Below are 13,297 nucleotides of genomic sequence, written 5' to 3' on the forward strand. Positions count from 1 at the left end.
CAAAGAGCTCACACACTAATTGTGGTGCCTGATGCACAGGGAGATAAAGTGACTTGTCCAAGGTTACAAGGACCTTACACTTGGATTTAAACCAGATGCACCCACTTCAAAGGCTGTGTTATTACCATTACTACTCCTTCAGCCCATATCAGATTAGGGCCATATTACTAAGTAATGTTATGCCATGAGTCCCGTTCTAGCTCCGGGAGACACTTTAACACTATTCCCATGAATAGGTGACAAGGTGTCATCTTACACCACAAGGTTACACAGTTACATAGTTACACTGTTACACAGTTACATAGTTACACATTTACATAGTTACATAGTTAAACAGTTACATAGTTACACAGTTACATAGTTACAGATTTACACAGTTACATAGTTACATAGCTAAACAGTTACATAGTTAAACAGCTACATAGTTACACAGTTACATAGTTACACAGGCTCGGGTGAAATACGACATATATCAATCAAGTTCAACCTATGCTAAATTTAGACACCGTTATTCTATATTTACAATATTTTGATCTAAAGGAAGCAAACACAAAACCCAAGTGAAGGTTCCTTAGAGCGTAGCAGCGCTTAGTAAATATGCCCCCAAAGTGCCGCAGATGATAGCTTTCCCCCCTCTCCCCTATCAGTGCTGCGTGACATGGGGAAGGGGGCTTAGCTTTAAAATCTCTCCTAGAATTATTAATATAGATTATTAAGTATTATTAAGAATATATTAATATATATTAATGATATTGAGGTTTTCATTTGCTTTTGCACAAGTGCCATCACACTAAGAAAGCTGCAGGAAACTGAGAGGTAACAGCCCCTTTGTGAGGGGAACTCATGAGAAGCCCGAGAGACGCGTCTTTTATTAACTTCAGCAGGGAACTTCAGGGAGTAATTACAGCATTATTCTGAGTGGGGCTGGCATAGAAACTGGGGGATACATGCTATATCTGCCTTTAGGGGGCAGTTATGGGGCATTGCTGCTATAATGACTTACCCCCTTGCTGGGATAAACATCTATTGCCACCATACAGCAGCGGTGCAAGTACAATTGCCCAAATAGGGATCTATTTACTGAAGCTGCAAAAGCAGAGTCTATTGTTACTTTATTTGTACTGGGATGCAGTAAGAAATACATTATTGTTATTATTATTACTATTTCTCTTATAAATAAAGATGCTGCCTTCCTTTGCATCATTTATCAGAATAAGAATAAAGTCCCAGTAATATATTTAGGAGTTTTATACATTTAGGATCAAAACTCTATTTACTAATGTCTCCCGGCTGCAAAAGGTGGGCAAAAACAGAGAACAAAACAGCCATTTCCATCAGAGAATAGGAAAAGGAATCCCATTGGAAGTTACGGGAGATTTTGCAGATAAATATAGCGCACAGATTTAGCGCAGACTTTGTCCCAGTTTTGCAGCTTGGAGACATTATTATATATCCCCGTAGGATATAAAATACCTGCTGCTTATCCTAACGTGGGATCTAATGTACTAGCAAATTCCCATTAACATCACTCTATGTAGCGATTTAGAGCTATTTGGGGAATTTAACTGTGTCAAAAAACTCCTTATTGTCACTGGTGGAATAACCCTATTATCTGTGTCACATGTAAGACTAAGTATGTGAGTAACTGCTGTGTCTCTTACAGGCAGTGAGATTACTGGCAGTGATAGTATAACAGCTTCTCTGTGCCTGGGACACAGGACTAATAAGAGGAAGGTCCCAGTTACATACAGAAGACACAGCAGGGAAAGGGATTATAACAAGGGCTGCAGCCCCCATCCCTAATATAGGGGACAGAGAGAGGTGTTTGTGTACGTGAATGGGTAAAGTAGCTTCAGTCCAAGTTTTCCCCCTTTCATTGAATTAAACTGACCCTTTTCCCTCCTGTACAGAAACAGAACGTGAGAGCGTTGTACTGAGGAAATCAGGGGAGATACAGGGTCTCTGCTCTGAATGTATTTCTCTGCTGTAGCTTCTGGGACATGTCTGTGCTCATGCAGGTTACAGAGATGTTATTTCTGTAATTAATGCCACTAGTTTCACTTGATAGGTGACAGTTTGGCAGAAACATGTATATGTGTTGTGTGTTGGAGTAGAGTCAGCAATTTATCTTCAAATTATCCTCAGGATGGAAATAATAATAATAATAATAATAATGTTCTTCTTCTACCAGCTGGTTCTAGTACAACGTGCTGCTTCTGCCCTGGGCACTGACCCATCCTACTGTCCTGCACTGGAAGGACACTGTGTTCAGGAATAGTTTGATCCTAACTGAAAGGACCCAACACCAGTCTCCATGAGGAGGTTCCTCCAGCTTCTGATGCTGCTCTTCTCCCTGGGTGAGGGGCAACCACAGCAGGGCTGCCGGCTCCAGGGCATGAATATGGAGTCCTTCTCCCAACCTGGGGATGTCCTCATTGGGGGGGTGTTTGTTGTCCACTCTGGCTTTGACATCCCACAGCTGTCCTTCCAGGACCCGCCTCAGCCAGTCTCCTGTAAGAGGTGAGTACATGGGGCTCTATGGGGGTAATGTCATTTAATTATCCAATAGAAAGTGTCCGGATATAACGTCTAATTATCTGTAATGCAAATGCATAGAACCTGTGCTCCTCCCTTTAGGAGAATGCAGCCGGTAGAAAATTGGCCTTATAACAAATATACAATCCCAGCACAATTCCTCCCAAATTGTCTTGCAATGTATTAGTGATATTTCTACATTTAGAGCCGAAGACTAATAATAAAGGAGACATTTAGTTGTCTCATTGTCTGTAACAGAAAAGAAGGACAGTGGTCTCCTCATATTACGGACGTACAAATGGTAAAACACTTCTCCCGCACAGTCGCTGCACAAATAGAGATTGTATAAGATACAGAAAAGACACATAACTGAAATATCACAGAGCGACTTCCTGACCCCGTATATATAGACTGATGTATCCATTTTCATTGCAAAAGAAGACAACCCCAATTGAGTTATTTGAATTGAATGCGGTACTGGATAGTCCGGTACTGGGACCCCCACCCAAAGAAGGGACAGTGGGTCGCGAAACAGCCTGAGAACAGGCATTAAGCAGCTCAGGTAGAGAGGGGCTGGCAGTGAGATATACAGTAGGCAGCCTGAGAACAGGTATTAAGCAGCTCAGGTAGAGAGGGGCTGGCAGTGAGTTATAGGCAGCCTGAGAACAGGCATTAAGCAGCTCAGGTAGAGAGAGGCTGGCAGTGAGATATAGGCAGCCTGAGAACAGGCATTAAGCAGCTCAGGTAGAGAGGGGCTGGCAGTGAGTTATAAGAAGCCTGAGAACAGGCATTAAGCAGCTCAGGTAGAGAGAGGCTGGCAGTGAGTTATAGGCAGCCTGAGAACAGGCATTAAGCAGCTCAGGTAGAGAGAGGCTGGCAGTGATATATAGGCAGCCTGAGAACAGGTATTAAGCAGCTCAGGTAGAGAGGGGCTGGCAGTGAGATATAGGCAGCCTGAGAACAGGTATTAAGCAGCTCAGGTAGAGAGGGGCTGGCAGTGAGTTATAGGCAGCCTGAGAACAGGTATTAGGCAGCTCAGGTATAGAGAGGCTGGCAGTGAGTTATAGGCAGCCTGAGGACAGGCATTAAGCAGCTCAGGTAGGGAGAGGCTGGCAGTGAGATATAGGCAGCCTGAGAACAGGCATTAAGCAGCTCAGGTAGAGAGAGGCTGGCAGTGAGATATAGGCAGCCTGAGAACAGGTATTAAGCAGCTCAGGTAGAGAGAGGATGGCAGTGAGTTATAGGCAGCCTGAGAACAGGCATTAAGCAGCTCAGGTAGGGAGAGGCTGGCAGTGAGATATAGGCAGCCTGAGAACAGGCATTAAGCAGCTCAGGTAGAGAGGGACTGGCAGTGAGATATAGGCAGCCTGAGACCAGGTATTAAGCAGCTCAGGTAGAGAGGGACTGGCAGTGAGTTACAGGCAGCCTGAGAACAGTTATTAAGAAGCTCATTTAGAGAAAGGCTAGGAGTGAGATATAGGCAGCCTGAGAACAGGTAATAAGAAGCTCAGGTAGAGAGAGGCTGGCAGTGAGATATAGGCAGCCTGAGAACAGGTATTAAGCAGCTCAGGTAGAGAGGGACTGGCAGTGAGTTACAGGCAGCCTGAGAACAGGTATTAAGCAGCTCAGGTAGAGAGAGGCTGGCAGTGAGATACAGGCAGCCTGAGAACAGGCAATAAGCAGCTCAGGTAGAGAGAGGCTGGCAGTGAGATATAGGCAGCTCAGGTAGAGAGGGGCTGGCAGTGAGATATAGGCAGCCTGAGAACAGGTATTAAGCAGCTCAGGTAGAGAGGGGCTGGCAGTGAGATATAGGCAGGCTGAGAACAGGTATTAAGCAGCTCAGGTAGAGAGAGGATGGCAGTGAGTTATAGGCAGCCTGAGAACAGGCATTAAGCAGCTCAGGTAGGGAGAGGCTGGCAGTGAGATATAGGCAGCCTGAGAACAGGCATTAAGCAGCTCAGGTAGAGAGGGACTGGCAGTGAGATATAGGCAGCCTGAGAACAGTTATTAAGAAGCTCATTTAGAGAAAGGCTAGGAGTGAGATATAGGCAGCCTGAGAACAGGTAATAAGAAGCTCAGGTAGAGAGAGGCTGGCAGTGAGATATAGGCAGCCTGAGAACAGGTATTAAGCAGCTCAGGTAGAGAGGGACTGGCAGTGAGTTACAGGCAGCCTGAGAACAGGTATTAAGCAGCTCAGGTAGAGAGAGGCTGGCAGTGAGATACAGGCAGCCTGAGAACAGGCAATAAGCAGCTCAGGTAGAGAGAGGCTGGCAGTGAGATATAGGCAGCCTGAGAACAGGCATTAAGCAGCTCAGGTAGAGAGAGTCTGGCAGTGAGATATAGGCAGCCTGAGAACAGGCATTAAGCAGCTCAGGTAGAGAGAGGCTGGAGTGAGATATAAGAAGCCTGAGAACAGGCATTAAGCAGCTCAGGTAGAGAGGGGCTGGCAGCGAGATATAGGCAGCCTGAGAACAGGCATTAAGCATCTCAGGTAGAGAGAGTCTGGCAGTGAGATATAGGCAGCCTGAGAACAGGCATTAAGCAACTCAGGTAGAGAGAGTCTGGCAGTGAGATATAGGCAGCCTGAGAACAGGCATTAAGCAGCTCAGGTAGAGAGAGGCTGGCAGTGAGATATAGGCAGCCTGAGAACAGGCATTAAGCAGCTCAGGTAGAGAGGGGCTGGCAGTGAGTTATATGCAACCTGGGAACAGGCATTAAGCAGCTCAGGTAGAGAGGGGCTGGCAGTGAGACATAGGCAGCCTGAGAACAGGCATTAAGCAGCTCAGATAGAGAGAGGCTGGCAGTGAGACATAGGCAGCCTGAGAACAGACATTAAGCAGCTCAGGTAGAGAGAGGATGGCAGTGAGATATAGGCAGCCTGAGAACAGGTATTAAGAAGCTCAGGTAGGGAGAGGCTGGCAGTGAGATATAGGCAGCCTGAGAACAGGCATTAAGCAGCTCAGGTAGAGAGAGGCTGGCAGTGAGGTATAGGCAGCCTGAGAACAGGTATTAAGCAGCTCAGGTAGGGAGGGGCTGGCAGTGAGATATAGGCAGCCTGAGAACAGGGTCGCGAAACGCGTTGTGTTTTGTGTGTGAAGGATTATCCTGGTGACCCTGTTCTATCACTAGCACATTCACCTCTCTGCATTTCACGCGGGAGTTTATTTTTCTGCGCTCCTCCCTGTGTGCTGGTTCCCCTCTTAGGGTATAGATGTGTAGAACGCCAGTGCATCAGATTAAACAAGTCCTTTGAAGATTTAAGCGTTGTCACGGTAGCTAGTAACAGGGTATAAAACACACCAAAATATCTGGGTTGAATTGAACACGACTTAGATAAAATAAATATAGTTTATTCCTTAAAGAATGTGAACACACAAGTTATACAAATAACAGACAAGAATTAGCACTTACTTAAGGGTTGGAAAATGAAGCCATCAGGATACAGGATTGGCAATTCATTCAGCAATACAGGTTCAAATGAAGACATCACGAAAAGACATGAAAGACACTGAGTATAGAGCTTATACTCGTTTATATGGAGTTCCACTCCTATACTTTGGCATTGAGTGCAATTCATTGGAGAACAATTATCTGCACCCAATCCCTCCTTGCCACCTCACTTGAGGGGCACCGTAATACCTGCCCACTGGGTGGATATTATTCAAATCAGGGGCTTATTTCCCTATCCCCCCTCCCACAAGCCTGGCGTCTGAATTTCTGCTTTGGCCAAGAAACCCTTTGTGCCAGGGTGTGAAACACAACACTTATCAGGAAGTACCCACGTCCTGCTTTCTTTTGTGATAGCATACACAAGCAGGGTGGGGGAGTCTTTGATCAGGGGTTTATTGTATATCACTTGTCTTTCCCCCTGAGCATTAACATACCATATGGGCTGTGGGTTTTTCTACCAGATCCAAAATACAATACACTCTTTAATATCTACACATATTAAAATAATCCGTTCTGTGGGTCTGAGCGGGCTGAAATGTGCCACAATGTTTTTACATTTGCCCATACTCCGTCTGGTTGATCGAAGAGGGCTGGAAATGGCCATGCTGTCATGCCGGAACAGTGACTACATGTGACCCATATCCCAACCCTCTGGTCCTCACAGAACCGGAGATATAGGCTTACACTTTTTACCCTTTTCGGACTTAGCCGTTTTAAAGCTACGCGGCTTTCCCCATTGGAATCAATATGGCCGGCGCCGCCATAGGATTCAAGGGGACCTCCGCTCCCATTAGAATAAATGGCGCGACCCTCGTGGTGAGCGTGACCCTTTACGGGGGTCCCTCATTCTCGGACCCAGTGATGGTCGTGTGTGGGGGTTCCTAGGGTCTAGGGGCAAAAATAATTTTATTTCTGGTTGCCCTAGATCCTAAGTTTCCCACGCCAATTGTCGTTGAACTTGAACTAATTTGATCAAAGGTCTTTTTCAGATATTGTATCCGCTTCTGCGGTCTGCAGTTTGGATGGCTGCCAACCCATTCCTGGAGGTCAGCGTCGAGGAATCCCCATTGAAATGAATGTCTCCATTGACTTACAATGGGGAACCGCTGCTCCTCCTTTCGGGCGCCACCTGCAGGTCTTCTGGTGAAAATGGACCGAAATCGCAAGTTTCCCCATAGGATCGCATTGAGCTGCAATGGCGACCTATGGAGAGCTGCAAAATGGAGCCTGCAATGGCAGGAAAATGGAACAAAGGGCTATAATCACTCCTTAACTATTAACCCTTTCCCTCCCACATCAATCCCAGTGTATGTGTTGGTGCAAACACTGGAATGGGGACAAAACACATTTACAAGGGAATATACATTTGGATGCTGAAGCAGGGTAAAAACACATTACTGGACCGCTGTCCAGTTAACCCCTTGCTTTCCAAGTGAGAGCAGGGGGTGGCCAAATGGGGTGTAACCCCTTTAATACTGGATAAAGGGGAAGGGCAGTGGGAACAGCGCTAATGCTAATAATATATAAAAATTAGTGACAATTAAGCAACTAACATACTAGGTATAAACACTCAAATATTAGAGTGGAGGCAGCCAGGAGAAAAGATAGGTCACACAAACCAATGTACACAATAAAAACACATAAACCGGCGCCTCAAAAAAATGAAAAATAATAGCCTGACCGAATAAAGTCCAATACAGCTGGGATGAGTTCCAAGGAAGTATCTTCAATGTAGTCTCAAACAAACAAACATATAAGACGACAACATAGAAGAAAAAAAGAGAAAAAGATCATAGTGCAACTAAAAACAAAAAATCACTGATAAGGTATGCAGGAAATGATAGCAATTTAATACAATGAATTGATATAAAAACAACAAACACTTGATTGTTGGGCAAGAGACACTTATAAAGCAATGGCATCCAGTGGGGCTAAAATTAAAACCCTACTTACAGCAAGGCTGATACACATGAGCCTTTAGCACAATGTTACTATCCACTCTGAAGTCTGGGAGAGAGGTGGCACAGCTCTGCCTCTGGAAGCTCCACACTGCAGAGAAGCACTGCTCCTGAGGCTCCACACTGCCGGAGAACAACACTGTCCACACGCCCACAGCTCAGCACATGAGCAGGAAGCAGACCAGGCAACAGCCTGTGAACAGGCCGGCGTCATTTTGGCCGGGATGAAACGGGCAACTGCTGCAACAGCTCCCGGGTTCGGCACAGGGAAAATTGTGCAGGTAATGGGTCCCAGGTCCTCGTGGAGAAACTCGGCTCCATTCAAACAAGGTAAACCACCCTCCTCCCGCAACCCCTGTTCCCACCCCCACTCAGAAAGAGCTCCGGCGCTAACTATTGAAAGCGCCCAAGGCGCGGAAAAACCGTCCGAAAACGGCCGAAGATAACCGCGCGCTGCCCGCAGCTGTTTTTAAACTGCGGCGGCAGCCGCTTTAGATTTAAGCTGGCCGAGACTGTACAAAAAACAAGGTAAAATCCCCTATTAACTTTAATGCAGGATTCTCCGCTTTTGCTAAAAGAAATCTCTGCTTTTCCTCTCCCATTAAAATCAACGGGCTCTGCTGCTATAGGCTTTCAATGGAGCAACTCCGCCATTGAAGTCAATGGGCTCCGCCGCTATAAGCTTTCAATGGAGCAACTCTGCCATTGAAGTCTATAGGAAAACCACAATTTTTTTACATTTGCCCATACTCCGTCTGGTTGATCGGAAAGGGCTGGAAATGGCCATGCAGTCATGCCGGAACAGTGACTACATGCGACCCAAATTCCAACCCTCTGGTCCTCACAGAACCGGAGATATGGGCTTACACTTTTTACCCTTTCGGACATAGCCGTTTTAAAGCTACGCGGCTTTCCCGCCATCAATATGGCCGGCGCCGCCATAGGATTCAAAGGGACCTCCGCTCCCATTAGAATCAATGGCACGACCCTCGTGGCGAGCGTGACCCTTTACGGGGGTCCCTCATTCTCGGACCCAGTGATGGTCGTGTGTGGGGTTTCCTAGGGTCTAGGGGCAAAAAGAGTTTTATTTCTGGTTGCCCTAGAACCTAAGTTTCCCACGCCAATTGTCGTTGAACTTGAACTAATGTGATCAAAGCTCTTTTTCATTTATTGTATCCGCTTCTGCGGTCTGCGGTTTGGATGGCTGCCAACCCGTTCCTGGAGCTCGGCATCGAGGAATCCCCATTGAAATTAATGGCTCCAATGACTTACAATGGGGAACCGCCGCTCCTCCTCTCGGGCGCCACCTGCAGGTCTTCTGGTGAAAATGGACCGAAATCGCAAGTTTCCCCATAGGATCGCATTGAGCTGCAATGGCGACCTATGGAGAGCTGCAAAATAGAGCCTGCAAAGGCGGTAAAATGGAACAAAGGGCTATAATCACTCCTTGACTATTAACCCTTTCCCCCCCGCATCAATCCCAGTGTATGTGTTGGTGCAAACACTGGAATGGGGACAAAACACATTTACAGGGGAATACACATTTGGATGCTGAAGCAGAGTAAAAACACATTACTGGACCGCTGTCCAGTTAACCCCTTGCTTTCCAAAGTGAGAGCAGGGGGTGGCCAAAGCGTCAGCAATAGAACAACTCCCAATAAGCTGTAATGTACAATAAAGTCCCCTAATAGGGTTTGAGGGACCAGCACTTAATGCCACAGGCACCAATGAATAATGGTACAACCATTGTCCCATACAGTGAGAATAAAGGGTATGGCAACCCCCAAATATAACTCACTTTTTGAATTCCAGGATCCAGGGAAGTATTCCACAGCAGGGATTAGTAGCGTGTAGTCCGCCAGTGTGAGGAGCAGGAACAGGTAGAAAAAAGGCAGTGCACTGCCTAGAAAAACAGGAGGAGGCTCACGGAAGCAAAATAAAAAGCATTTATTTAATTAAAAGAACAGACAAAGGTCCCCCATAGCTACAGGAGGTATCCACCTACGCGTTTTGGGCTCTATGCCCTTTCTCAAGGTGTTGTGAAAGCTGTAGCTATGGGGGACCCTTGTCTGTTCTTTTAATGAAACAAATGCCTGTTTTTGATTCCGTGAGCCTCCTCCTTTTTTCTAGGCAGTGCACTGCCTTTTTTCTACCTGTTCCCCTTTTAGGGGCCTATTCTATAAGCCTTCATTGAAATAATTGCTGTGCCGCCAGATTTCTGAGCGTTGGTATCACGGTATTCAGAAAGCCTCGAATACCTGCGATCGAAAAATGCCCCAAACTGGCGAGTAGCCAGCGACGTGATGTTCGCCCGCCTCTCTCAAAAGGGCTCACCCGGCGACCTACTGCGATCTGGCCAGCGCATATATCTCCACCGATCGCTAGATTTTAATGTAACGGTGTTTTCCCTGGGCCCTTCTGATCCTGACCCCTATGTGAGAAAACTGCCCCAGTTACATGTCTGTGTGATGTGGTACACCTGCTGGCAACAGGACTCCTAAGTCTCCCTCGGGTTGGTAATGGGGATTTCACCATGACAGGCATCTGAGGTAGTGTGCTGAGTTCTACTCACGGTCGGTACAGCGCCTCCATCCCATCCAGATCCCCACGATAGCAGGGAGGAGTTTCTGGAAGGGAACCCCTGGGTGCACCTTCTCCCTGAGTAACTTCACTCACAGGCAAAAAGGGTCTTTTCATGGGCATCTTTATTAGCATGTTGTGTGGCTGACTGCCCATCACAGCGGCTGACACTTAGCCGCACATCTTGTAGTTGTACTCCATTTGCAAGGTTCCTCCTGACTCTTTAATCAAGTGGTCTTTCCACCTCTCCCCTAAGGGAGACCACCAGCTGTGCCAGAGCCCTGGACACAGTGTGTACTCAGCTTGTCACTGCAGACCTTTAACTCAGGATCACCTGTCACACCCTTGACTGACCCTTGACACACACTTTAGGAAGTGGTGTGGAATATATATAGGTTCCAGAAAGACCCACCTCTGTGTCAATAACAGGGGACACAGAGCATGCTGTCATTTCCTTTGCTACTATCTTACACATCACAGGGGTTGAGGGCAAACCTCCATGATGACTACTGGCAACCCTGCCCTTTTTAACAGGAGTTACTTCTCAGTAAGAGAGAGATTTGTACACCAATTTTACACATGGCTACATTAATATAAACGTTAATATTAGTATAGGTGAGCAGGGGGTCTCCGGAGCAGAACTGCATTGATTTCAGGTCCGGGGAACACTGCTTCCCAAGATACAGGCCACGTTATGGGGTGCCGGTATCTGCTATGCATTTAAATGTCTTGCATCATGTTCCCGTGAGACTTAAATGCATAGGAGATACCGCCACCCCATATCAGGGCCTATATCATGAGAAGCAGGGGGTCCCCGGACCTCAAATCAACGCGGTTCTTCTCCAGAGACCTCTGCTCACATACACTAGAATTAACATTTTTATTATAACAGCTTCATTACCTTAGCGGCTAGACTCTAAGGCAACAACCCTACTACCCACCTCCTCTACCCCCAACAACCCCTCCCCCCAACACATACAGTACAGTAATGGATAAAATGACAATTATCTACATATGGATAATATCCAGCATAAATAATGTAAATAAAACGTTCTACTTATCCCTGCCATCATGAAGGGTGTCCTCATCAGCTTACTCCAGGTCCATGTCCTCTGATGCCAGCAAGAGTAAATGAAAAAATACAATCTAATGGCCCCTAACACCTTAATCAACACATAGCGATTAATAACCGTTATAGTAATAAAGGGTTACTGTATGTGTGCGTATGTGTGGGGGGGGGGTTGGTGGTTTGTTTGGGGTAGAGGAGGTGGGTAGTAGAGTTATTGTGTTTTTGAATGTTTATTGTGGATAGCGAGGATGGGTGAAGTTGGTATGTGGCCCTTGGTGGGTGTTTATACCTACTGGTTGGGTAGGGAGGGGAGGGCGGTTAACCGCAAAGGTAGTAAAGGGGTTAACTCCAACTGCAATCCCCCGCAAGGCCTAAACACCCACCAAGGGCCAAATACCACAATACCACCTTCACCCAACTCCGCTAAACACAATAAATATGGTACTGGTAGTTAACCCCTTCATTGCCTTAGCGGTCATTTGCTTAGGTAATGACATTGCCTGTAAATGCATTTTTATTGCATGGGATTCCTGCCGGGGGCCTCCAGTGCTGATATTAAAGGGTTTCAGCGCTGGAGACTCCCGGTATCCACCTGATGCAGGAAAAACACATTTTGTTCTATGTCCTCTCTCGCTGCCTTCTCAGCAGCTTCTCCCGAAGCTTACTGAATAGCAGTAGCCATTTTGGCCAAAAAGGCCCCGATAAGTCGCTTATCGAGGTTATAGAATAGGCCCCTTACTGTTTTATCGGTATTTTTGGATAACTGAGAGGTGGATATCCAGGAACGTCAGCTCCAAACAGCAATATTTCCTATAGGTGATGAATGCATATTAGATATATTTTTGTCTAATAATCTACTCACACAGGTTAAGTTTATTAAAGATCACACAAAGCCTTATATATTAATGTCTCTCAACAGCTAAACTTGTTTAAAGTCCGTACAGAATTTATCAAAGGAAGAAAACCCCAAAAAGCAATTTATTTCATTATTATGATGTTGCGAGAGAGCGTCATACATAACCTCTCCACACAGGAGGCCCATGACGGAGTTCGTCTCTGATAGGAAACGGACCCGCAGAACTGAGGGAGGGGTATATGATCCCCAACCAGAGCCAGAGGCCAGAGTCCTGTTAGAGTGGTCATGATTGTGATTCAGGCAGGGGTCAAGGCAGGCGGCACAGGTGCAAGGTTAGGATACAGTTTGGGGTCAAGGCAGGCGGCACAGGAACAGTGGTCAGGTCACAGGCTGAACTCTCAACAGGGAATCCAAAAGAACATGCACTTGTACTTGGTGCAGCGCCTCCACCTGTGATGGCTCCCAGCAGAGTGGAAGTTGTTCCTCACAGGACAATAATATATCACTCCACACACACAGCATGTAAAACAACCAATGACTTTACTATCATAACCATAACCTTGCATAAATCAACCGGTGTTCCTCCCTAGCGGAGACACAATGCTACGGCGTCTCGCAGGACGCAACCCCCTTTTACTGTGTCCAGTGCCTGCACGTAATGTTCCCCACCCTCGAGGTGAGATATATGTGTGTGACTGCGCAGCCACTATGTTCAGATATATGTATATAGTTGGTGCACTTGCTGATGTTACCTGCCGAGCGCTCCTGCGCTCGGGCCTGCCAAGGAACTTCACAAAGGATCAGACGACGGATGACTTCCCAGGATACCTCCCGGGGCGATCCCACCCG

General features: G+C 46.6%; 2 protein-coding genes across 2 annotated transcripts in view; both read left to right on the plus strand.

The window, feature by feature from the left end:
• The window catches only part of ZNF512 (zinc finger protein 512), a 478,050-nt gene that overhangs the window by 268,692 nt on the left and 196,061 nt on the right, over window positions 1-13,297 (plus strand). The window lies entirely within an intron of this gene.
• LOC142491842 (extracellular calcium-sensing receptor-like) overlaps window positions 1-13,297 on the plus strand; it is a 55,375-nt gene that overhangs the window by 259 nt on the left and 41,819 nt on the right. The window contains exon 2 of the mRNA XM_075594658.1: window positions 2,192-2,520. Coding sequence (XP_075450773.1) covers window positions 2,315-2,520 — 206 coding nt within the window. The 5' untranslated portion in view covers window positions 2,192-2,314. The remainder of the gene's footprint in view (window positions 1-2,191; window positions 2,521-13,297) is intronic.

The sequence above is a fragment of the Ascaphus truei genome, chromosome 4, assembly GCF_040206685.1.
Source record: "Ascaphus truei isolate aAscTru1 chromosome 4, aAscTru1.hap1, whole genome shotgun sequence".
NCBI lineage: Eukaryota > Metazoa > Chordata > Amphibia > Anura > Ascaphidae > Ascaphus > Ascaphus truei.